Genomic DNA, 27427 nt, shown 5'->3' with positions numbered 1-27427 from the left:
TAGAAAAGCAAATTTCGCTTTTTAGAATTAAGAACAGCTTGGCAAGGAATAGCTTCTCTAGGGAGGTGGTAGGTTCCCTTTCACTGGATTTTTAAAACAGAAAGTGAACCATCCTATTATTTTAATTACCAAGAACATCTCTTGACCCAACAGGCATATTCTTATAAAGCTTCTATTTTTCTGAATCGCTTTCTGGATTGAGCCCAGAGTCAGAGACGTCTGGATTTGGTTGGGCTATTTCTGGAGCTTTGGAACAATGGAATGGGCTATTCTTGCACAACTCTAAACCAGATTAAATCACACAATAGGTAGTATCAGAAATTCAGGAAGCACAAAATGATATTGGCTTCCATCTTTCCAGGATGGAAGAACTGGAGATTTACCTTCATCCGGAAGAATGTGATGCTGGTCAAGAGGTCCACTGTTGATTTAAGGTCCTGCAGTCTTTCAGGACTGCTGGCAGGGAAATTATTCTAAGAAATAGGAGAAAATGTAGCCATCATCTGATATGTCTTCATTCATTTGAGAATCTAAACTCCATACCACTGCTTTTAAACTGCTTGTACACTGCTTGTACACTTCTTTATGGACCACTTTCTGGCAATACTATTGTTCTTAATAATCCTGTATAATCCTGTATAATCCTGTATAATCCTGTATATATCAACAAAAATAAGGATGGGAGAGGAGGAGCCAACGTCCCTACGAGACGGACATGTAATCTCAATGCTCTGAGATCGTTGCCGAAACTTTTATCGCTGGGTGGTCCAATCGGACCTAAACCATCCTGCAGAGACAGCGAACGGGAAGAATACATCCTGCTGATCTCAGGGATACCACAAAGTCCCTGATTGACCCAGGAGAAGTTCTTCTAGCTGGCGATAAAAGCTGGTGAGGAATTTTACAGTTTTAAAAGTTTTTTGCCTACAAAGAACTTAAAATTAATTTAAATCTGAGAACAGAAGAAATAAGCAGCGGAATTAAGCTTTGAATGGTTTTGGTCAGTGTGTTATCTTGCTCTTAAATGCTATTTTTATGGATGGAATTTATGCAAGCCTTTTAAAATGAATAGATTAAGTTTTCTTCTTCTATCCTTTTTTTATTATTATTTTTGCAACCTATGGACTAAAATTTTCCTTCCTCATTACTACCTGTGTTTTCCTCTTTTTCTCCTCTATTTTATTCAAGAATTTGATTTTTATTTTTTTAACTTGGAATATAAAAAAAGAAAAGAAAAGAAGGAAACAAAGAGAATTCTAACAACAGAGGGAAAGTTAGTGCTGCTGCTCGGAGGCTGGAGGCTTGTGTATTGGGAACAAAGCACTTTCACTTTCCTCACTGAACAGTCTGGCTTGGCAATTCAAAGTCTCACAGTTTGTTTATAGAAAGTGATAAGAACCAAAGGACAAATTGTTTAAACAGGTGTCCTTTTGAACTACATCTCTAACCAGAGAAAGTGAAAAGAAGATTTTACTGTGAATTTATGTTTAACCTTGTAAAAATCCTTCAAGCCAGAGTCAGCTGGAAATTATGGCACAACTTCAACAGCAGAAAGAAGCTTTAAGTTTGCAAAAGATAACGTTTGAAATTCAGAAATTATCAAATACATTTGAGAGGACGGAGAAGAAGTTGGAAAATCTAGAGCATCTAACAGTAAAATATGATGAAGAAGTTGGAGATATTTATCAAGTGGAAAAAGTGGAGGTTAGAGTCTTAAAAACCAAAGAGAAAAATGACCACAAAGAAATCAAATTCGCTGATATCTATGGTGATTGGTTTGTGTCTGGAAATGGAAAGAGTGGAATACGGAAAGAGGAATTAAATGGGGGGGGGGGAACTATACCCAAGATGGCAAGATACAGAAGAAGAAAAAACAAAAGAATTTATGGATTTAAAGAGAGAAATTTTATTAGCAACATCATTGATAACACCACTGACAGTTAAAGATAAGCTGATCAAGGAAACAGAAGAAGGGCATCGAAATTACACGAGAGACTCAATAAGCAATGAGCTGCAAAGAGGAGTCCATGCAAATTTGATTAAGGAGATGATCAGAGGACTGATACCACAAATGGAAGAAGATATGAGATTGTTTTGCTACTGGAAAGATACAGGTTGATAGATGAAAGTGTATAATCTAAAACTAGTTAAATTTAGTGAAATTTAGTGACAATAGATATGGTTAAATAAACAACTGATAATGATAATAATGTATACACATGTATTGGTATGACAAGTAGTAATTGGATATGAATATTGAATGGCACCTATGAAACAAAGATTAGAAATTATTTGGTTATATATAAAGGTTAATAAAAAAGAACTAAGTTGAATTTAGCTAAGTTTTGATTATTGGGGGGGGGGGAATGCTATGATAATGGATAAAGTTAAATAAAGGAGGAATAATGATAACAATGTATATATATATATATATATATATATATATATATATATATATATATATATATATATATATATATATATATATATATGTATTAGTGTTACAACCCCTGGTATGCCTAAATATGGGAGGAAGGTCACTACTCCCTCTTTCTGTCCTTCGGCTTCATCACAGAAGACCAGGCAGGCAGAAAACCATATTTTTATTTTTAATGTTGCCTTTTATATTTGTGTTATATTTGTACTGATAAATAAATAAAGGGAGACTAGTATAGATCTATTTCGAGCTAATTAGCTCTCATCAGCTAGCCCCAGTAAGTCAAGTCCCAGTAAGGGTATGGCTAGCTGATGAGAGCTAATTAGCTCGAAATAGATCTATACTAGTCTCCCTTTATTTATTTATCAGTACAAATATAACACACACACACACACACACACACACACACACACACACACACACACACATATATATATATATATATATATATATATATATATATATATATATATATATATATATATATATATATATATATATATATATATATATATATATATATATGTATGGGTACAACATAAGGAAATTGGATGTAAATTGTAAACAGTGATTTGGAAAGGAGGATTAGAAATTTTTATTACTAAATATTATTGAAGTTTAATCAGAAAAGGCCATAAGGATATAGTGTTATTGGAGGATATTAGAAATAACAAATGAAATGCCAGTATGTGGTCAGGTTTTAAATATTGGTACATTTTATGATGAAGGACGTTTAAACAATTACAGTCAAATGAAAATGGAGGTATGATGATGGTAATATGTATAAAAATATCTGATTTAAAATACTTGAGTTAATACGAATTTTGTGACGACAGTGGAAGAGACACACAAAAGCTTTTTGTAAACAACTGATACACTTTCTACAGTATGTAAAGAAGGAGGATTCTTTGTGTTGTGTTTGTTTTGAAAATTGTAAATAAAAAAAAACTTTTAATTAAAAAAAAAGAAAATAAGGATGGGAAAGATATTTGGTTCTCGCTCTCAGGGAAATTACTAGTGCTGGTGGTGTCTGAATTGGTGGCGATAAAAAGTCCCCCCCCCCATACACTTGTGAGCTTCATTCACTACTAAATCGATGAGATCTTCCCCATCCCCATGCATGTGAAATGCTTAAAATGCTATTGTAAAAAAAAACTGAATTGACCCTGACTAGCAACAGGAAAAAGCATCTGTCAGGATTCTTTCATGTCTTCCTCTTCCCAGATTGTTTTGGGCTTGATTTTAGATTTTTTTTTAAAATTTAACATTTATTATTTTTTATAAACAACTCAAGGTGGCAAATATACCTAGTACCCCCTTCCTCCTCTTATTTTCCCCACAACAACAATCCTATGAAGTGGGACTGAGAAAATAACTGGCCCGAAGTCACCCAGCTGGCTTTCATACCTAAAGAGGAACTAGAACTCACAGTCCTCTGCTTTCTAGCTTAGTGCTTTAACCACTAGACCAAACTTGCTCTCTTGCCTTGTTGCTCTGTGAATGGAGCTGGGTTATCTTTTTCAAGGTCATTTCCACAAATGCCCTGTACAGCATGGATCTTTCAGTCCACATCTCTCTGATAGTTTTTCCCTGCCACACCAGATTGGGCACTCCATCAATGAAGCGGTATGACTTGGTGGGTTCTAAGACAGTGTTGGCGAACCTTTTCAGCAGTATGTGCTGAAACAGAACCGTGTGTGCGTGTCGCAAAACTGGAAGAGCAGCCGCCCGGTGCGCATGCATGCACCAGGAAGATGATCTCCCGGCTTCTGGCGTGCCACATGAAGATCAGCTGGCGTGTGCCAGAAACTGGAAGAACAGCTGGCCGGTGCACAAGCCCGCGCATGGAAGAGGATCTTCTGGTTTCCAGCACACGTATGCGCACTGGCCAGCTGGTCTTCGCACATGCAGAAACTGGAAGACCAGGTGGCCGTTGCACATGTGCACACCAGAAACAAGAAGATCGTGCCAGGTGGCTGTTCTTCTGGTTTTCGGCACTCCCACGTGCATGAAGACCAGCTGGCCGGCACGCTGGAGCCCAGAAGAGCAATGGGGGATGGTTCAAGTGGCTGGAGAGGTGGTTCTGTGTGCCACTTCTGGCACACGTGCCATAGGTTCGCCATCACAGTTCTAGGAAGTGTGCCTCCTCTATCATAGACCCTATTTTGTGGAACAAAACTTCCCCTCTTGGATATGGACAGCTTTGACTTCTGGAAGGCCATGAAGACCTGGTGATTCCCCCAGGCACTGAGGCCAGGAAGTTAGCAGAATACAGAATAACAGAGTTCTGTTGTGTATGTAGGTCTGCTTTTTAGATTGTTATTGAGATTTGAATGGGGCACTTCAACTAGATTTTTCTTTAATGACATTTTGAGTTGGGTTTTGATTTATCTTTCTACATCACCCAGGCAGTGATGTGCAGTCATGGGAGGCAGGGGAGGCACAGCCTCACCACTGTCATCATGAAAAGGAAAAAAAATGTAAAAGGAAAAAGACGAGAGCTGAAGTGAGGCTCTCTTTTCCTTTCCTTTCTCCTTTCCTTTCTCCTTTCCTTTCTTTCCTTTCCTTCTTTCCTTTCCCTTCTTTTTTCTTTTCCCTTCCCTTTCCTTTCCCTCCCTTCTTCATCCTTTCCTTTCTTCTTTGCCATTTCCTTTCCTTTCTCCTTTTCTTTTTCCTTTCTTTTCCTTTTTCTTCTTCGCCATTTCCTTTCCTTTCCCTCCCCCTTGCTTCCCTTCCTTCCTTCCAGGGGGTCTGAGGGAGAGGGAGTGGACCCTTTTCCTCCTTGCCCCCCTCCCCAACATCTGCTTTGATGGCAAATGTGCTTTTTTGTGTGCTACAGTATGTGTAAAGAATGCTGATATGAGACCTTAAACATAACCCTTTAACTGCTGCCAATCAAATATTGGATAAGATAATTTGTAGGATTTAAATGTTTGTAAATCTGATTATGATGACATCAGTGCCTCACCAGCCATAAACCTCACCGCACGTCACTGACCCAGAGTGCCTTTGGAGATAGGTAATCATGTAAACACGTTGAATGAACAAATGAATGAATGAATGAACCAGAAAACTGGGAGCAAGTTTAATGTTTAGATAGTGTGCTTCTTGTTATCTACATAAACAAAAGAGGAGTAAAAACTTGCTTCTTTTCATACAACGACAAATGAAAATTCAAGAAACCGACCTTTGATTACCTCAAAGAATCTGCCTGTTTCAGAGGTGGTATTCAGCAGGTTCTGACCAGTTCTGGACAACCGGTAGCAGAAATTTTGAGTAGTTTGGAGAACCAATAAATACCACCTCTGGCTTGCCCCCTCCCCCCTCTATTCTCTGCTTCCCAAGTCCCAGCTGATCAGGAGGGAATGGGGATTTTGCAGTAACTTTCCCCTGCCACGCCCACCAAGCCACACCCACCAAGCCATGCCACACCCACCAAGCCATGCCACACCCACCAAGCCACACCCACAGAACTAGAAGTAAAAAAAATTGAATCCCACTACTGGCCCATTTCTCCGTTCTAAGCAAATGCCCCTCCTTACCCGATACATTGAGAGATCGATCCTCAGGGAATTGTGTAGCTGGTCCAGCAGTTTGACAAACCGTTCTTTCTGCAAAATGAGAGAACCCCCAAAGCAGGTCAATGAAGTTAAAATAGCGAGACCTTGAACCCCCTCCCACCGTGCCCCACCGTTGGTCTTGAACTTGGTTCAGGCTTGTTAATATAATCAAAGATTAAGAAATCATTCTTGAACTTTAGGGCAGGGAATTGGTTAAGTGATGCAAAGCTAAAAGACACCTACAAATGATCTTATTTGGCCTATCTTCTTTTGGACATTAGTTGAAAGAATCCTACCACCACCACTACCCACTTCCCTCCAATTTACCCTTACCATTTTCTTTTTGTGAGGAGCACTCCAGATTGAGGCACAATTACAGTTTTGTTGCAGACTTACAGAGAAAGAGTAAGATGTCCACATTTTGGAGTAAATGGCAATCCACTGGCAATTCCAGTTCTCTCTTTATGGAATCCTGGTTTTAGTGGTTTATGCCTTGATCCAAGAAATTGGACCCGTGAACTTGGCAAAACCTATGCATTGGGCCCTCTTTTATCGGGGAACAATCCCACTTGACTATCTGACCTTAAGGATGCTGTTGTTGTAAGTGCCCACTGCTACAGTAATAAGCCCCAGAACTTTGTTCTGGTTTTTTGCAGAGAGGTAAAAAAAAAAGGAAAATCAGATTTGATTCTCTAATCCAGGGATGGGCAACCCATAGCCCCAAATTTTCTTCTTTGCTGATAGGTGGAACCCTGGGAAAGATCACCTGCTCTGGTGGTCCCAACTTCCTATACCTGACTAGGATTGATTCAACCTATTGGGGTATATCGAGCAAGATTTCCTGATTAAGATGCTTCTGCCATCATTACTACCACAGTTCCCAAAGATTCTTGAGCAAAGCAGAGGAGACAAGGGACTTAGCATTGGTGCGACATTGCATGCAAAGAGCAAAACAATCCTTTAGAAAATAACCACCCCTCAGGACACCCCAGTCTTCCCCAATCCAATCACATAGGCTAACTCCCATCCTTTTAACTGCATCTCCCTGCCCTTCCATCTCTGGCTTTCCAAGGCCTAGTCCCGGCTGATGCTGTATTTCTTAATAACACTGGGCATGCGCAGCCACGCACGGCACGAAACGTTTGCCAAATTGCCAGGCTAATGTCAAACAAACTCCCTCCTGGCTCCCGGGCTACAATCACCTTTGCTGTTCTTTTTAACATGGCTCAGTGATATTAAGAAACCAGACCCATGCCCGCCGTTAAGACTCAAGTGGAGAAAAAGCATATGTTAGGATTGTGTTGTACATGTAGATTGCTGACAGTTTGTGTATCAGGGATCTTTGTCGGTGGAATGTCAGGCACCTACTCTCATATATTTTTTTACCCAATTCTTCAGTGTAACTTCTGTGATAATTTATCTATTTTATTTATTTATTTTATTTATTTATTTCATCAAGCATGTATTAGATAACATATATAAGTATAAACATGATTTTGAATACATGAAATGGATACAAATAAAAGAGAACATTAGGACAGGGACGGTAGGCATGCTGGTGCGCTTATGCACGCCCCTTACAGACCTCTTACTAATGGGGTGAGGAGGTCCATACTAGACAGTCTAAGGTTGAAGTTATGGAGGTTTGGGGAAGAAACCACAGTGTCTGGTAGAGCATTCCAGGCATTGACCACTCTGTTGTAGAAGTCATATTTTCTGCAATCGAGTTTAGAGCGGTTTACCTTAAGTTTGTATCTGTTGTGTATTTGTGTATTGTTGTGGTTGAAGCTGAAGTAGTCATTGACAAGTAGGACATTGTAGCAGATAATTTTATGTACTACACTTAGGTCAGAACGAAGGCGACGTAGTTCTAAGTTGTTTAAGCTCAAAATTTCAAGCCTGGTGGCATCAGGTATTCTGTTGTGAGCAGAGGAGTGGGGGACTCTTCTTGTGAAGTATCTCTGGATTCGCTCGATTGTATTAATGTCCGACATGCAGTGCAGGTTCCAGACAGATGAGCTGTATTCGAGAATTGGTCTAGCAAATGTTTTGTATGCTCTGGTTAGCAGTACAATATTACCAGAGAAGAAACTACGCAAGATTAGGTTAACAACTCTTAATGCCTTTTTGGCAATGTTGTTATAGTGGGCTCTGTCACTTAGATCATTAGATATGAGTACTCCAAGGTCTTTGACAGTGAGGGTCATCGTTCTTTCTATGGCTAAGAATGGCACATATTTCTACGGAAACATCCTATATTTTCCTTCATTCAAGTCTTCCTCCTCAATTTTGCCATTGCCTCTGTTGTGTCTTTTAGGATTGATTTTCTCAGGGCTGGAACCTATTCTCTTATTCTTGACCCTATGTCAGGATAGCATCGATTGACTTCTATGGGAGAAAAGAAACTCCAACACAGGAGTACATTTGACAGCAACGATGATTGCGGAGGGAAGGGTGGTAACCCAGGATCTAGGAAAAAATAAATCCAGTGGCCCTCCTGAAGTTACAATTGCATAGAAGTGAATAGGCCTTATTAACCATTTAATCCCTGGTTTATATAACTCCACCATCTGAAGTCCCATAAGGGATGAACTGAAAGTGCATTTCATGTTTATGGGAGTTTTAAGTTCTCAGTGGCCTTGATTGCCTGACAAACAAAAAGGCAAAATATAAACTATGAAAACAAATGATATATGTTCTCTGTGTTGATGAAATAACAAGGGCAGATCGAGTGGTAGGAGATTTTATAGCAAAAGCTTCTCCCTAGAGTTATATCAATTTACCATCATACATATATTCTACAAGCTGTTCTATGTTAAATGTATGAAAATGTGCTTCCTTTGTTTGATTTATAATGCTCCTTAGCTACAATTTGATTTTAGTTTTGATTTGAATAATGGTTTGTTATATCTTTAGCTTTGTCTGGTCATTGGTGGGGTTTTCACTCTATCTATGTTACTCTTGTTATTTGATAAAATGTTGTGGGGAAAGCAATTTTGATGGAACTGTGGATTTTACTGCATAAATGTTGTTTTTAGGTATGTTTCTCTACTACAGATTTGTTTTCTTATTATTCAATAATGCACATTGATAAGCTATTGGGGGAGGGAAGACTTAAATGAAAGAATTCGGGTAGTCCTCACTTAACCACCACGAAAGAATTTTGAAAAGTCTTTATGGTCATTAAATGGATCATCATGTGATCTAATGTTATTTTATGACCAATTTTTACAAAAATTGTAACATGAGCTGCTGCAGTCATTACATGAATTATGTGGTTATCACATGAATTCATTCTCTCAAATGGAGATTTTTTTTAAAAAATCAGAAACTGGCAAAAATACTGCAAATCACGTTCATGCGAGTGTTGAATGCTGCAACTGGTCGTAAGTGCAAACCGGTTGTGAAGCACCCAAAATGCAATCACATAACTGTGGGTGTGTAACTTTAAGGATCGGACATAAGTAAATTTTTGGGAGTTGGTTACAATGAACAGAACAGAATGGAATGGAATATTCTTTACTGGCCAAGTGTGACTAGACACACAAGGAATTTGTCTCTGGTGCATAAGCTCTCAGTGTACATTCAAACAACGAAGTAATATAATCAGAAGATACTAACTGAAGAAGGTAGTAGGGAAGATGAGAAGGATAATAGCAATACAGCCCTATTACATGGGCAAATATCCTTAGATATAAGACAATGCTATGGGAATGACCATACTTTTCGGAGTATAAGATGCACTTTTTCCCCCTAAAAGAGGGTGGAAATGTTGGTGCATCTAATACACTGAATACAGCCATTTTTGACCTCCCAAAACCCTGCCCTGCATGTCCCGTTTTTGACAAAAACAGGCCCTATTTTTTGCAAAAGTGGGGCGTGCGGAGGGTTTGAGAGGCCTGCAGAGTGCTCCTGGAGGCCGGGGAGGGCAAAATCTTTTTTCCCCCTTGTTTTCCTCTTCGAAATCTTATACTCCGGTGCATTTTATAGTCCCCAAAATATAGTAGGTGTTCAACAGAGGTATGGCACAAAGGAAAAAACTACCTTTGTGTCTGGTTGTTTTGGCATGCAATGCCTTGTAATGGTGTCCAGAGGGGAGGAGTTGAAACAGTTTATGTCCAGGATGTGAGGGGTCTGTAGATATTTTCTCACCCTTCTTTCTGACCCATGAAATACGCAAATCCCCAGTGGAAGGCAGGATGGTTGCAATTGTTTTTTTCTGCAGGTATAACTATCCATTGAAGTCTGTACCTGTTTTGTTTGGTTGCTGTGCCAAACTAGACAGTTATAGAAGCACAATGTTGAATGATCGTAAAGCAACCAGTTGTTAAGTGAGGACTATCTTTACAATAGCTGCATGATAAGTCATTTTATGTAATGTTTGATTTGATGCCTAAGCATACTGTGGAGAATCAGTACAGCAGTAGGGAAAAATAATCTTGATTCAACGGCAAGGCTTTCTGGCACAGTTTAAAATAACTTGTGGGTGGGCGGAACAATTGCACCTGGATTTATTTTATGTGTCATTTTACTTATGAAAAATGATGAAGCTTGACTGTAATTGTATCTGCAATTGACTGATGGCAAATTTGTCAATGTCTATGGTGTTCAAGTGGTGCTCCAGTTGTTTTGGGACTGCATCCAAGGTGCCTATTACTTTGGTACTACCCTGGCTCCCCTTTGCCATAGTCATTCTATTTCTATTTGTAGGTCTTTGTATTTTGTTATCTTCTCCAGTTCTTTCTCTTCTATTCTGCTGTCTCCAGGCACTGCCACATTATATTATTATTATTATTATTATTATTATTATTATTATTATTATTATTATTATTATTATTATTATACGATTGTATCACAGCGGCCAGTTGATTCGCCGGATTTGGCATTGATTACTAGTCGGGCCCCACCCAGGGGCCTAGGACGTCGTAACGTATTTTCGTAATATACGTGCAGATCCAAGCAGTGCAGCCTTTTGCATTTGACTGATGGTGATTTTGTCAAGTTTTAACTGTTTTAAATGTAATTCCAGTGCTTTTGGAATAGCACCCAGTGTGCCGATTACCACTGGAATTACCACTGCTGGTTTGTGCCATAATCGTTGGATTTCAATTTTTAAGTCCTGGTATTTCGCGACTTTTTCATGTTCCTTCTCCTCAACTCTGCTATCACCTGGTATTGCGATGTCTATGATTGTAACCTTCTTTTTCTCAACCAGTGTGATGTCTGGTGTGTTATGCGCTAGTACTTTGTCTGTTTGTATACGAAAATCCCACAGGATCTTGACCATCTGATTTTCGGTGACTTTTTCAGGCTTATGTTCCCACCAGTTTGTTGTTGTTTTAATATTATAATTTTTGCACAAATTCCAGTGGATCATTTGTGCTACTGAATTGTGCCGCAATTTATAATCAGTCTGTGCGATTTTTTTACAGCAGCTGAGTATGTGGTCAACAGTTTCATCAACTTCTTTGCAAAGTCTGCATTTGGCATCATCAGAGGATTTTTCGATTTTGGCCTTAATGGCATTTGTTCGGATAGCTTGTTCTTGCGCAGCCAGGATTAGTGACTCTGTTTCTTTCTTTAATGTACCTGTTGTTAACCATAACCAAGTTTTTTCACTGTCCACTTTATCTTTTATTTTTTCCAGAAATTGACCATGTAAGGCTTTGTTCTGCCAACTCTCCATTCTTGATTTTATCACATCTTTTCTGTATTCTTGTTTCGTCTGTTGGGCCTTCAGTAGATTTTTGTTCTTTACTTCGATTAATAGATGTTCTTGACTTTCTTTTAAATAATCAGCTAGTGCATGTTTTTCTTCTTCAACTATTTGCTTCACTTGTAATAATCCTCTGCCACCTGATTTTCGGGGCAGGTATAGTCTATCAGTGTCACCACATGGATGTAAACTGTAGTGCATTGTCATTAGTTTCCTTGTTTTTCGGTCCAAAATGTCCAAATCAGCTTGTGTCCAGTTAACTATACCAGCTGTGTATCTTATAACTGGTATTGCCCAGGTATTTATGGTCTTGATTGTATTTCCACCATTTAATTTAGATTTCAAAATTTTCCTAACTCTGTTGGTGTACTCTCTCCTGACAATATTTTTTACTTGTCCATGTTTGATGTTATCCAACTGCAAAATGCCTAAGTATTTGTAGGCTTCATTTTCGTTGCATTTAATTAGTTGGCCATTGGGCATTTCAATTCCCTCACATGTAGTGATTTTGCCCCTTTTTATGGATACAGTGGCACATTTTTCCATGCCAAACTGCATTGAAATATCGGTGCTGAATACTCAGACAGTGTTTGTCAGTGATTGGATTTCTATTTCTGACTTTCCATAGAGTTTCAAATCATCCATATATAATAAATGTGAATTTTTTTCAGCTTCTTTGGCTGTTTGGTAGCCTAATTTCATTTTTTTTAAGATTACTGATAGTGGGATCATCGCAATGATGAAGAGAAGAGGTGAAAGTGAATCACCCTGGAAAATTCCTCGCTTGATATTAACCATTCCATAGTTCTCATTCCCTACTGCCAACTCAGTTCTCCATTGTTTCATCGCCTTTTCAGTGAAGGATGTAATATTTTTACTAATGCCAGTTGTTTCTAAGCATTTTATGATCCAACTATGTGGCAATGAGTCGAATGCTTTTTTATAATCAATCCAGACCATATTCAAGTTCGTTTTTCTTTTCTTACAATTTTCTAATATCATTTTATCAATTAGGAGCTGATCTTTTGTGCCCCTACTCCTTCTTTTGTTGCCTTTTTGCTCTACTGGCAAGATGTTGTTTGTTTCCAAATAATCCATAATGTTATCTGCAATAATGCCTGTGAGTAATTTAAAGGTTGTTGGCAAGCATGTTATTGGTCTGTAGTTTTCAGGTATTGTTCCTTTAGTTGCATCTTTCTGAATCAAGTATGTTTTTCCAGTTGTCAACCATTCATCAATTTGACCATTTTGTAAAATTTCATTCAGTTGCCTGGCCAACATTGCATGTAAACTGGTCAGATATTTGAGCCAGAAACCATGTAATTGATCATTTCCAGGTGATGTCCAATTCTTTACTTTTTTTACTCGATTTTTGACCATCTCAGTTGTTATTTCTAATACTTGCATTTGTTTGTTACCAATGCTTTCCTCAAAGTCATGTATCCACTTTGCTTCCTTATTGTAGTCCTTTGCATTTCCCCACAATTCTTTCCAGAATTCAGCTGTGGCCTGCTTTTCTGGTTTTTGACTTTTGGTGCCACCATTCACATTAAGACTTTGATAAAAACGCCGTTGGTCTGATCGAAATTGTTGGTTTTGTTTATACTGGATGATTCGTGCCTCATATCTTTCAATTTTTTTAGCTGTTGCTGTTATCTGCTGTTTTATTATTATTATTATTATTATTATTATTATTATTATTATTATTATTATTATTATTATTATTATTATTATTATTATTATTATTATTATTATTATTGCATCAACAGAATTGTATCACAGCGGCCAGTTGTTTCGCCGGATTTGGCATTAATTACTAGTCGGGCCCCACCCAGGGGCCTAGGACGTCGTAACGTATTTTCGTAATATGTGTGCGGATCCAAGCAGTGCGGCCTTTTGCATTTGACTGATGGTGATTTTGTCAATTTTTAACTGTTTTAAATGTAATTCCAGTGCTTTTGGAATAGCACCCAGTGTGCCGATTACCACTGGAATTACCACTGCTGGTTTGTGCCATAATCGTTGGATTTCGATTTTTAAGTCCTGGTATTTCGCGATTTTTTCATATTCCTTCTCGGCGACCCTGCCATCACCTGGTATTGCGATGTCTATGATTGTGACCTTATTTTTCTCAACCAGTGTGATGTCTGGTGTATTATGCATTGTTGTTGTTGTTGTTGTTGTTGTTGTTGTTGTTGTTGTTGTTGTTATTATTATTATTATTATTATTATTATTATTATTATTATTATTATTATTATTATTATTATTATTATTATGTTAATCTTTGGTTGGTAGCTCAATAGCTTGAGTCGTAACCAAGGACCTAGGAACTGTTAAGGTAACGTCAGAGGATATAAGCTGTTCCAAGTAGGGTGGTTTTTTGTAAATCAGGATGTTCAAGTTCGATAAATTTAGAATTTCCAAATAGCGAGGTAGTATTGCTCCAAGGGCTCCAATTATTATTATTATTATTATTATTATTATTATTATTATTATTATTATTATTATTATTATTATCATCATCATCATCATCATCATCATCATCATCATCATCATCATCTTCTATTCATTAAATATGAAGCTCAGCCTATAATAATAATAAACATATTATTATCATCATTATCATTATTATTCCCAACTGCCCTTTTAAGGCAAAGATTTGAGAAGAAATTAAAATAAAAAGCATTTGAAAAGCTTCTCAGAGTTTAACTTCTTTCATTGGTTAAGAAACTGGCTGAGTTCAGCCTCTTAAATGAATGCGTTCCTTGCTAGGCCTTTTGCTAGAAAATATGGAGTAGCCAATGTCAACAGAAGGAGGGACATCTGCAGAGAGGTCAAAAAAGTCAAGATGGCAGCCCTGCCCGTGGAGCTGGAACCTAGCCCGGTTTTTACATGCATGACAACTGCCATCATCATCATTATTTTTGAATCCCCTGCAGCAGGGACACCAATCCCTGACACACCAATCGATCATTTCCCATGGTAGCATTTCAATGCCTTTGGGAAACTCCTCCTTGGATCGAATAATGAAGGGATTTTAAGGGAACCAAACTTGCTTTCAGAAAACCTGACATGGCACCTTTACTCCATGTATGATTGTTGTTGTTGTTGTTTTTTACTGTCGTAAAGGATACGTGCATAGTGATGGCCTTGTGTGTGTGTCTGTTACAATCTCCATTTAAAAATATACAGCTACCTTCCTAAAGTCTCCTAACTAGTCCGCTATACTTGCTTCATAGCTCTCCCAGTATCCCTCCCCCCCCCCCCTACACCCTCATCCCAATCTGGTCTCTGCAATCATGCATTTCTAACTCTTCCCTTCCAGGACATTGTTCCCAGCCCCTCCAGCCCCTTCTTCCCCTCCCTCTCTCCCTCCCATTCTCCCCCTCCCCTGTCCTGCCTCTTCCTCTAGCCCTAAGGCACAAGAGACAACGAGAAGCGATCCTTGCAAAAAAAAGAGCACAGATGCACATCCGGCAAACATAGGCTCCGTAGCACGCCTTAGCACCGGCCACGGCACACAGAGGGTTAAAGCGACACAGTCTGGTTTTTTGGGGGGAGGGAAACACCCAATTTTTAGGCTCTCTGAGAGGAAAAAAAAGAAGAAAGAAACAAGATTTGTACACAACCTAACATTTGCTTTATCAAAACAATACGACTTTTTGCAGCGGTGACTCAAGACACGTAAACAGAAAGAGGCTCACACAGACCTTAACCAGAGGACAAAACTGGCCATGTAAAGAAGCACATCCAGAGGCTTGTTAAGACACATCTCGGTCAGGATGAGAAGAAGTTGGGTGCCCTTTCTCCCCGCCCCATCCAAAAACGTGCGGACTTTGTTGCTTGGGCAGATTAGTCCACAATAGTCTCATGTTCGGTGATGGAAACTGTTGATTTAGAGCAGGGGTCACCAAACATGGCAACTTTAAGATTTGTGGGCTTTATCTTCCAGAATTCCCCTGCCAGCATGGCTAGCTGAGGAATATAGCTGAGGAATTCCGGGAGTTGACATCCTCAAGTCTCAAAGCTGCCCAATTTGGAGACTCCTGATTTAAGGGAACATGATGAGGTCAGACGAAGCCGTGAAGCTAGAAGTCACAGGCTTCGAACGGTGTGTGAACAAACCTCTGTTAGCTGACTTTTTAAAAGTGCACAAGAGAGAGAGAGAGAAGATGCATTTTAGAGACGCTTTAGAAAAGGTAAAAAACCATAATGGCATTTGTCATCTGAAAGAGACCACAGCTCAAGGTCACTTCCCCCAGGGCAAATGTGTAAGGACCTCACTGGATGAATCCACCCCAACACACACACGCCAGAAACTACAAGTAGAAGGCCTAGTTGGGGTCCTAATCTTCTGAAGCAGGACTTCAGATGCAGAGTAGAAATCTGCACCCCTTTTGATGGAAGGTTTGCTCCCAGTTGCTCCGTTTTATACGGTTTTCTGGTTTTCAGATTACATCAAAGCTAATTAAAGCATTAATTAGCCCCAAGGTGGCACACTGGTTAGAGTGCACTACTGCAAGCTACTTCTGCTGATTGACGGCTGACTGCAATTTGGCAGATCGAATCTCTCCAGGTTCAAGGTTGACTCAGCCTTTCATCCTTCTGAGATTGGTAGAATGAGGGCCCAGATTGTTGGGGGCAATAGGATGAATCTGGAAACCGCTTAGAGAGGGCTGTAAAGCACTCTGAAGCAGTATATAAGTCTAAGTGCTATTGCTATGATGCTGTGTATCAGTAATCAGAGAATACATGCTGGAGATGACATGAGCTTGACTTTACCAGACAACTGATGCCTCTTCTGATTGGCAGATGCTTCCCAAAAGCTCAGCCAAAGAGATGTCTTTGCAAAGATTTAGGAGATGTGAAAGCACCTAAGCCTCATGACCCAGTGGGTTAACAGAGAGGCAGCCATCTTGTCCAAGGCTTCAGCAAACATTTTGTATGTGTTTGTATTGCTTTGCAGTTGTGAGTTCATAGTGTTCCATTGAAAGAGCAGTAAGGAAACTCAACAAGTAGAGCAAAGAGCTGAGTGGACCAGCTCCATCCTGTAGTGGCCTTCTAAAGCAGCTTCCAGTCTGTAGTGGAAGCTGCTCCATTACCCACACTGCAGCCATTCCATTTAGTTTCAGTGTAGGAGGGGAGAGACCTGGCCTTCAACAGAACATTTCAGTGTTGCTTTGCTTCCAATGGGTTCTTTCAGGATCCCCTTGGATTCATGCCTCTGAATGTGGATCCTCAAGGACCACAACAGAATGCCCAAATAAATGTGTCATCCTTGTTGTGGATGGCTTGATAAACAGCCAAGGCTTGGAGAAAGAGATGGAGAAGCCAAGCGATTCTGGACGGCCAAGTGCTTGGTGGAGACTGTCACCAGCTTCCAGATTATGAATCCACTGAGTACCAGAAGCAGAAGGCCCTACCTTCAGTTTTCACAGAGAGTTTCTTCTCCCACTAGTTTGCTTTCCTGAAGAAGCCAAACATCATTTGTTCCACTACACCTGCCTAACTGAATAGGGACTGAGGCAGGTGAAGAGGTGCAGAGAGATCTAGAAGTATGGTTTGGGGGCTTTCCCTTTTTAAAACAGAGATGGGTCACTTGAGAGTTGGAGGCATCCTCCAGCATCCCATCTGCTTAACTGAGATTTAGGGGGCATTTTATAGAGGGGAATGGGAAGACAGTGGCTCCAGGGGAGGAAATGCTCCCCTGCCCACTTTTAAAACCTGCCTAGGATCCTGCAGTCAAGCAGAAGAAGGGTGGAAGATTTTCAGCCTTATCCCTTCCCTTGGCATCATCCCCTGATCTTTGTTAATAAAAAAAAGACAACCCTCCCATCTCCAAAAATTATATTGGCAGCCATGATGGTGCAATCAAATCTCTGCCTGTTTGTGATCTGTTTGTGATGTTTTTTAAAAAACCTTTTCACTGGGAAATACCATCACTGCTGTGTTTCTCTGAAAATAAGACAGGGGACTTATTTTCTTTTGCTTACCTGAAGTAAGCACTTGGCTTTATTTTCGAGGAGGTCTTATTATTTTTGAGGTGCAGGAGGCGGCGAGTGTGGTTACCTCAGGGCTGCTGCTGTGTTGCAATATTTTCGGGGAGGGCTTATTTTAGTGCATGTGTTCAAAAGCCCAACTGGGCTTATTATCCAGGGAGGTCTTATTTTCAGGGAAACAAGGTATTCAATATTGGAATTTTTTTGGACCAATCTTTGCTTTTCTATGAGGGACAGAAGATAGCAAAAGCAGGATCCTTCAAGGTTTAATTCTCCACTCCATGACTTCACAACATTTTCCTATACCAAACCAGGTCTTGGAGGCCCTCCATTTATTATGTGGCTATTTACTAGCCTTTATAATACTTCCAGACACCACTATTTTAGGGAATAGTTACCCACAGAAACCAACTGGAAGCTTTCAGATTCGTGTTAATATGAGGTATGAAGTAACACCCCCAATGAAAGAAGACTCCGAGGTTTGAGCTTCCTTTTATTAGAGTCATCATATTGGCACATCTGGGAAAATCTGAAAGCTTCCAGGTTTTCCCCACCCAAGTGAAAGTTCAAGTCCCTGCCCAGCACCCACATGTCCGTCACATGGCCCAATAAGGCACCGTCCCAACGGGAGATGTCTCCCAGTCACACCACTCCAGGCCCAGGGCAAGGTGTCGTTGACTCTCTCAGAAAGGAATGTTATTTAGACTATCTACCTCCCATACTCCATATGATTCCCCCCTCCCATTTTCCCACAGCAGAGAAATGTGGCCTGGCTGGAAGGCCCAATGCAAAAGATGGCTTCCAGGCCTGACATACGATATGGTTGCTCTGAGGGAAGTGATCCCCAAAAATGGCCTTGCTTTTTAAAACGTTTTAATTTGGGGGTCCCAAATCGGCCGCATCTCTTTCAGACAACATCCTGTCACCATTTGAAAGCCTTCCTGGTTTAGTAGTTGGTTTGTACAACTGTATATAAAGAGGACTCTCAGGACTGTGCAGCCTACCACTCTTAAAAAAACAGTAAAGTCTTCTCCATTCTGAAACCACTTCTCAAACCCCAGGTTTTCATTGTGAGAATACAAAGTACGAATGGTTGCAAACCCCTACTGTTAACCTCTAGAAGTTATGATTATATCTTTCATAATATTATACTTTTTTTTCCATCATGGAACACAAGGTGGCATGCAGAGAGATGTCTAGGCAATCTAACAACCGGCCGTCAGTGGAGTTCAGATATGCTTAGCTGCAGCTAGGTGACTCCTAACCCTGCTGGCTTAAGAGCTTTCCAAGGGAGACCAAAGGTTGATGTAGGCCAGGACTGCTTCTTAGGGCTCCATCCAGGAGTTTCTGGAAACTTTAACACCTGACATTTCTAGAGCGATTGTTGTTTTGACTTTCCAGTTTATGTGTTTAATGGGCTGTGAGAATAACCTCGAAGAAGAACTAAGCCCAGATAAGAACAATCTGAATCTAGATAAACTTAGGAATGGGAATGGAGAAAGTGTCCCAGAATTTACCTTCACAACTTTATTTATTTGTTTAATTTATATGCCACCCATCTCACTGCCCAGGGTGACATGGGAGGCATACAATTGCATGCTTGCTAGGATAAAGGCGGAGAGGGTGGTACATTAAGAGTTGCAAGAATCTGTTAGTGTAGCCCTAAAGGTAGTTTTAGTAGTCATACTTTGGAGTCCAGGACGGGTCTGTCTTGAAGGGCTGACATCAATCTTGCAACTCTGAGTAGTTCTTCCTCATTTTTAAAAAAAGTTACTCTCACAACCCATTACAATGTTATGCCCTGGAATATGCTAGCGTTCTTCCATTCATGTACAGTAGTAACCAGGTCTGGCATGGTTAGTGTTTTGAGATCAGTGAAACTGGGCTAGCTGTAGAAGAGATCCAAGTTCGGATTTTGTTCTCATTCCAAAAGCTTCCTAATATTCAGCAACTCTGGTGACTTTACAGCCCAGCCTGCCTTTCAGGATTCTTATAGGGTTAATACGGGAGAAGGAGGCACATGTACTACTTTTTGCTTCTTGGACAGTGAGTTAAATTAACTGGAAAGAAAGGGAGGAGAGGGGAGGAGAGAGGAAAGGGGAGAGGAGAGGAGAGGGAGCAGAAGGGGGAGGGAAGACAAAAGGAGAGGAGAGAGGAGAAGAGGGGATGAGAGAGGGGGTGGGAGAGGGAAGGGGAGAGGAGGGGAGAGTGGAGGGGAGAGGGGGAAGGGGAGGAGAGGAGATGAAAGAAGATGAGAGAGGAGAGGTGAGATGAGAGGAGAAGAGGGGAGCGGAAAGGGGAGAGGACAGTGGGAGGAGGGGAGATGAAAGGAGAGGAGAGCGGAGAGAAAATGGGAGGGAGAGAGTAAAGGTTAGAGAGGAAAGGAGAGAAGGTTTAATGAAAATGGGAGTGAGGGAGGGAGTAAGGAGAGAGGGGAGAGGAGAAGAGAGGAGGGGAAGAGGAGGGGAGGAGAAGGGAGGGGAGGGAGAGGAAATGGGTGGGAGGAAGTAAAGATTAGAGAAGATGGAAGGTTTAATGGAAATGGGAGGGAGGGAGGGGGGAGGAAAGAGAAAGAAGGAAGGAAGGAAGGAAGGAAGGAAGGAAGGAAGGAAGGAAGGAAGGAAGGAAGGAAGGAAAGCTGCCCTTATTATTTGGAAGTCTAGAACCATTAAACCAGGGAGCTTTGACCTGGTTTCAGGTTGTGACCAATGCTACGGGAGGGCTCTAGGAAAAAGGCACCATAGGATTGGCTATATTTTCCCAATAATCCCTCCCCTGCCAATTGTTTTCACTTTTAAACTCAGCCTGTTTGAGTTTGTTCTTGCTCACATTGAATTCTAGTTTACCAACCTCTGTGTTGACTTATGTAGGTTGAGCAAACGTGTTCTCTCTTTCTATTGGAGAGATATGTGCAGCGTAAATGCCACCACCAACCCCTGGGACATCAAATGATTCCCTAGGAAATCATTTGATAAGGCTGTGAGGGTTTTTTCCCCCCACCACCACCACAACATTTCTACTGGGGTTGAGTGAGTGGCTGCACACAAACAATCAGGTGTCCTTTTTCACCAGGCCGCTCCCTCTGTCATCATGCACCCCCCCAGGAAAAAAAGCAAAGAGTAAAAGTAAGAAATGAGTGTTCTACGCACCATCGGACTTACCCCGAAATTGGAAGCGGCAAAACGGTCAGAGGCAGAGACATTGGTGGAGGCAGTGGTATGTGCATAATAAGCATTAATGTTGGCCAATAAAGTACTCATTACAGCAGGCACCCCTGGGCACATGTATTTTGAGGAAAGACAGGCAAAGTGCCTGCAGCATGGAAACACAGAGAAAAAGGAAACTTCAGGTAGTCTCTAAGCCAGAGGTAGGAACAGTTTGGAGTTGGTGGATGCATATGGCATTTTAAGGAAATTTTGAGTTCACTGTTACAGAATTTTGGGTTCATGGTCACAAATAATTATCACTGTGTATTTAACTCTTTGAGGTAAGCCAGAAACAGATATTGCAAAGATTACTGGGGGTATAATTTTTTATTATTATTATTATTATCTTTATCTATATATATATGAAAATGGCTGTGTGTGTATGTTTCAGCATAACTCTGGAACGCCTCGAGCAATTTCAACCAAACTTGGAACGCAGGTGATTTACTCTCTGGAAAAAAAATACTGTGGGGGTAAGACACCCCTAATATCCCTCGGTGTGTGTGTTCTGTTAAGATACAGCCTGTTATGTCTTCAAATGGCTTCTACTCTACTGCTGTAAAATGGCTTCTACTGTACAGTGCAGTGGAGTTGCCATGGTAACGGCTTCACAGTACTCCATAAGGACGCTCCCTCTGATAAGGGGGAAAATCCAACATTAGAAATTACATTAATGAAATTCCGGACATTTTCCCCCTATAAATAAATACCCAGGCAACACCGGGTTATCAGCTAGTAATATATAAAAACAGAAACTTGGAAGCTGATCATTTTTTCCCTTTCCTCCCCATTGTACCAAAGAGAATCAAGATGCAGTCACATTTCTTTCTAATGTGCCTTTCCAGTCCTGGGCTTAATTTATATTTCACTAACTGCCACATTCTTTCTCCAAAATCACCTCTGTAGTTCTCTGCACTGGACTTACAACCACTGCTGGCATTGCTTTCTTTATATCTTTCTACTGTTTGTTAACTCACAATTTTTGATCTGCAAGATCCCTGTAGAACGGGGATGGCAACTATGGCGCCTTTACAAGCTGCGGACTTCAACTCCCAGAATTCCTGAGCCAGCATGGCTCAAGAATTCTGGGAGTTGAAGTTCTCAGGTCGTAAAGGGGCCATAGGTGCTGACCCCTGCTGCAGAAGGACATCCAACTAAATTGCAACCTGAGATTCTTTAATTAATGACTCTACATATGTTTGGTCACCATGCCCAAGTAATGATTCTCTATGTGCAAGAATTTTATCAACATTTTTTAATCAGGAAAGATGCAGAAGCCCTGCCTTCAAATCTCTGGAATTTTGATGTTCTGAGATCCAAGATAAGTACTGTATTTTTCGGAGTATAATATGCACCTTTTTTCCTCAAAAAAGAGGCTGAAAATCTGGATGTGTCTTATACATCAAATACAGCAAAAAATTTTGCCTCCCAAAGCCCCGCCCCTTCACCAAAATGGCAGGATTTCAGAGAGCTCCTTGGGACTGAGGGGGGCAGAAGTGAGCAAACAATGAGCCGTTTTTTGTCCCCCCCAGCCCACAGCAGCACTCTATAAGCCTCTGTAAGGCTATGCATGCAATTTTTTGACAAAAAAAATCTTTGCTCTTTTTTGCCTCCCCCCCTCCCCCCCCCGAAGCACTCTGCAAGCCCCCACAAGGCTATTCATGCCTTTTATTTGAAAAAAAAGTGGGCCATTTTGGGGAGGTTTGCAGAGTGCAAAAAAATTTTTTTCTCCTTTTGGAAAGCTTTTTGGTTAGTGTGATTGATGAGAATTACATTGATCAAGTGCTGTGCCAGCAGAAACAAATCTTAGGTGCTGCAGGTTATCAGCGATTTCCTTCTCCAGCACATGGATAAATACACCAGGAAACATCTACCTACTCTCTCTCCCTACCTACCTACTGTATTTCTCTCTCTCAATCTATCCCTGGCATAATTATAATTGTTACAACTGTTACCTCCTGGAAGTATACTCTCAACTGGTTATTTTAAGGGTAGTGTTTTAAATCTAATTGATTTTAGGGCTTTTAGAGCCATATTTTATTCTTCTATACAGTTCTTTTAATTTTTAACCTCCTCCATGTATATATTTATATTTATATTTATATTTGTACTTATTGTTATGTGTTGTGTGGACTGTACACCGCCCCGAGTCCCTTTTTGGGAGAGGGGGCGGTTTAGAAATGCGAAGAATAAATAAATAAATAAATATCTACCTACCTACCTACCTACCTACCCTCTCTCTCTCCCTACCTACCTACTGTATTTCTCTCCCTCTCTATCCCTTTATTTACCTACCTACTTTTTTTTTCAATTTGCCTCTTCAAAACCTTGGTGCGTCCTATACTCCGGTGCGTCTTATACTCTGAAAAATATGATATATAGTCTGTCCCGAATTACAGATACTCACGTCATAGCCTGATAGATGGACTCCACTCCGTATCTCATAGCAAACTCATCCACAATCTCCTGGGCAGTTTCATCAAAATATACTTTCCAAGCATCGTCTCCTTTTGCATCTGGGATTTTGACGACACCATTGTTTTGGATGTCCGTCACAAAATGGAATAGGTTCTAAAAGCCATTTAGAGAAGGAATTAAATTAAATCAGAAGACTCTCATGACTGAGGTGGTCGAGAAAGGGGAGTGATGGTGGGTTTTCATTTTTTTACTACCAGTTCGCTCTTGCGGGCACACAACGCTTCTGTGCATGCACAGAAGTGACTGGGTGGGTGTGGAGCCTCCCACGGCCGCCACTACCGGTTTGCCCGATCCGGGCAGAACCGGGAGCAACCCACCTCTGGTTTGTATTGAGGTCAACAGAATGTTGCTATTATTATTATTTTTGTTCAAAAATTTTAATTAGTTTATCAAAATATTAAATACAAAGAAAAATGAAAATAAAGTAGGGAAGGAAAAGGGGAAGAGGGAATGTATAGGATAAAAGGGGGGAAAGAAAGAATAGCATTGACCTCCAACTTTTTTTAGCACAGTGGAATAAGTTAATAATATATGGGCATATTTTTTTTACTTTTGTGTAATACTGTAATACATAGTAGCCACTTCTATAACAACTAACCTATCTAACCAGCAAAACCCACCCAAAGTCAAAGTTTCATTTTTTTTCACCTCAAGCATAAAGTCCAGAAGTGGTTTCCAAGTAGAAACAAAGTTAGCTGTATTGTTTTATTTGATTAGGGCAGTCAATTTGGCCATCTTTGCTAATTCCATCAGTTTTTTCCTGCCACTCATACATTGTGGGAATTAAAATATTAACTTTAACTAATGTTGATATTATCTTGAGAAAAACTCAGCAAAACCATTGCGCCTAGATAGGCATCATATCCATAAGTACACTTACTTTCCTTAGGAACAGAAATCATGTTTTATGGAATGAGATAGTTTTTTGTTTTTTGTTAGCAAACACTTCTCAGGCTCTTTGGCAACTACTTTAAGTGGAACGGCTTGCCTTTAGAAGTTATTGGTGCTCAATCATTGGAAGTTTTTAAGAAAAGATTGACAGCCAATGGTCCAGAATAGTATATGGTCTCCTGCTTGACCAGGAGGTTGGTCTCCAATGTCTGGCCCACTACTGGGCTGTGTCCCATTCGGAATCTGGCTGCACAAGTGGTGGGTGAGTGTGCATAAACACGGAGCTCCACTTGTGTGAGCAGTGGCCACTCGCACTGGCAATCCCACTTGTGTGAGTGATAAACTCTCTCACAAATGGAACTGGTGCATTCACACACGCCCACCTACGCCTCATACAGACCCCACCCCCCGTGTTAGGCCATGAAGCTGGAAAGGTTGGGGGCTGCTGGACTAGGACCTCCAAGATCCTTTCCTAACAGCTTTCCTGTGACCCTCTGAGGAGGTAGGTCACTTGACTGTCTGTGGGGCGTCTGTGGCAGATCGAATCTCACCAGGCTCAAGGTTGACTCAGCCTTCCATCCTTCCGAGGTAGGTAAAATGAAGAGCCAAATTGTTGGGGGCAATAGGCTGACTCTGTAAACCGCTTAGAGAGGGCTATAAAGCAGTATATAAGTCTAAGTGCTATTGCTGTTGCTATTCAATTTCTATAGCTGCCCATTTCAGCCCAGTTGACTCTTATATTATGGTCTCATGAACCATTGTCACTCTGGGAACCAACCATTACACTTTGGCCCAGTTCTATAGCAGGATGAGATGGCGCCCTGCACTTCCCAGTATATTTGCATATGGGGCTGGGACCCGTGCACCATACCACAAAAAGCAACCTCTGAATTGCTATGTGCCTTTTCACTCACTTCATGAAGACAGGTGTACTGCACATGGTAAGGTGCCACTTTCTCCTCTCCTTTGATCTCCACACTAATGTGCAATCGGATAGCTCCGGATACAGCTGACTTATCTGTTCTCTTATCTGAAACAAGTTAGGGATGGGAAGAGAGGATTGGTGTTGCAGTTATTTACAAGTTTGATGAGGGAAAGGGGATGTTTAATGAATATCCCAGAATAAGCAAGCACATAAAGAATATAAAGTGAAACCAGCTAGTTAAGACAACACAGTCTGATGCCTCTAAAAGGCCTATAAAAGTAGAAATAACAGCAATAGTTGTGTCCCCCCCCCCTCTTCCCTTGTAGATTTTGGGAGCAGTCAAACTGTTTCAAGCATTTATCCAGACTTACTTTAGTTCCATCTTTGTCAAAGCAAATGATTCACTCCAACATTCTTCAGACTCAGAATAAATTGTGAATTTTCTTATTGATCTGCTAGAGCTGATAAGTGTATGTGTGTGTGGGTGGGCTGGGGTGGGATGTTTAAACTGCAAGACTGGACTCCTTGAGCTTTTTTATCTGAGAAGTCAATGGCCAACGACCAGATCTAGATTTTGTATGTCAGACTGAACATATTGCTAGTATAGAGACAATGAATACACCCAGGTCTCTTTTCTGAAGAAATGGTCTGCTTTCTTAGGACTTACGGATGCTTAATGACTCATTGAGATGGAAAGCTGCCCATAAATAGGTGTCCCTCTTGAGGCTGGATGACTGCTTACCCAGATTGTACCAGACATCCATTTCTCCACTCAGTGTCCGCACTTCAATGATCGTCTGACCCAGGAAGTCATCAGATTCCCTCTTGAAGCGCTGTTTTACCCTAGACTTGATGTCATCGTCTTCGTCCCATACCCGAACCTTAATTCGATCGGAGGAGTTATGACACTCACTGCTCGTGGAGGAAGGTGGGAAAAGAGGTGAAATGATAAATAAAAGCTGTCATTATGAGAGCAGACATAGCTACTGAGGGAAGGGCAAGTGATTCAGTGACTCCTAGAACAGGGGTGTCCAAACTTGGCAAATTTAAGACTTGTGGACTTCAGCTCTGCTGGCTGGGGAATTCTGGGAGTTGAAGTCCACAAGTCTTAAAGTTGCCAAGTTTGGACACCCCTGTCCTAGAACCTACAGGAGGCCTTGTAATTACTAAGCCCATTGCACATTTCCTTGCAAGATCTCTCTATCCTCAACATTAATTATATCCCTGCCACCGTCCCTCCCTCCATTTATCTTCATTCCTAACTCTGCATATGTTAGTATTTTAATCAATGTTTCCTTTAATTAAAAATCCACTTACATTATGGAATTATGTACATTATGAACTTACATTATTCATTAATTTTCCAGGCAAATTATTAATTTCCAACTGTAAGTAGGATTTTTAATTTCTTTAATTTTGGGGAAAACAGGGAGTAACTGAGGGGATACTCTGAGAGGATACTCTGGAGATCCACCAGCAGAGATGAAAAGGGTACTACTACAATTATCAATTATTCCTGTACTCTGTGGGCAGTGAGCCTTACACAAGCCTTCATTAAAGTAACTGGGAAGAGGGGGAAAAAGATAAAAGCTCAAATTCTGGGAGTAGAAGGGAAATCTTCTTTCAATCTTCTCACTTGAGAAAATTCGGGAATGTTTCTCTGCCACAGATATATAAAGCAATACCTAAACTGTCCATAATGTCTTGATACACAGGAATGACTCTTTCCAACAGCTGCTATTGCTAACTAAACGTGTTTCAGTTCCAGAAATAAAGCTGCAATCCCACATTCTTGGAAAAGCAGCTTTTTAATTTCTGGGAGCCAAAAGAGCCCTGACCCTACTTCTAAGGTAATCTGGATTCTGAATATTTGGTGCCTGCAGGCTACTAAATATATATATATATATATATATATATATATATATATATATATATATATATATATATATATATATATATATAAAATCTGAGGTGTGGAAGAATGAAGGCTGTAATAGCAATTAGCTTGTAATTTCTGTTTCCTGCCTCAAAATCATGGGGCATGTTTTGTGGTTAGGAAAGGGACAAGAAAGATTTTGGCATTGAAATTTATCCTCTAGCTGCAAGAATACTGGGATCAAGTAAAAGATTTAGCTTGGAAGTGTTGAAGTCAGTCAGAGCTAAGCAATTCTCGGGTATCCACCTTGTGGGGAAAATCAGGTAGGAATCATAACC

General features: G+C 40.5%; 1 protein-coding gene across 1 annotated transcript in view; it reads right to left on the bottom strand.

Annotated features, from left to right (window-relative positions):
• UNC13A (unc-13 homolog A) overlaps positions 1–27427 on the bottom strand; it is a 173227-nt gene that overhangs the window by 48411 nt on the left and 97389 nt on the right. Inside the window, exons 19-24 of the mRNA XM_081958016.1 lie at positions 25956–26125; positions 25203–25318; positions 23327–23490; positions 20875–21025; positions 5980–6048; positions 384–473 (exon numbers count right to left, since the gene is read on the bottom strand). Of these exons, the coding sequence (XP_081814142.1) occupies positions 384–473; positions 5980–6048; positions 20875–21025; positions 23327–23490; positions 25203–25318; positions 25956–26125 (760 nt within the window). The remainder of the gene's footprint in view (positions 1–383; positions 474–5979; positions 6049–20874; positions 21026–23326; positions 23491–25202; positions 25319–25955; positions 26126–27427) is intronic.

Source organism: Natrix helvetica (assembly GCF_964273705.1).
Source record: "Natrix helvetica genome assembly, chromosome: 1".
NCBI lineage: Eukaryota > Metazoa > Chordata > Lepidosauria > Squamata > Natricidae > Natrix > Natrix helvetica.
The sequence above is the reverse complement of the archived record's forward strand: the minus strand, read 5'-3'. Positions and strand labels throughout refer to the sequence as shown.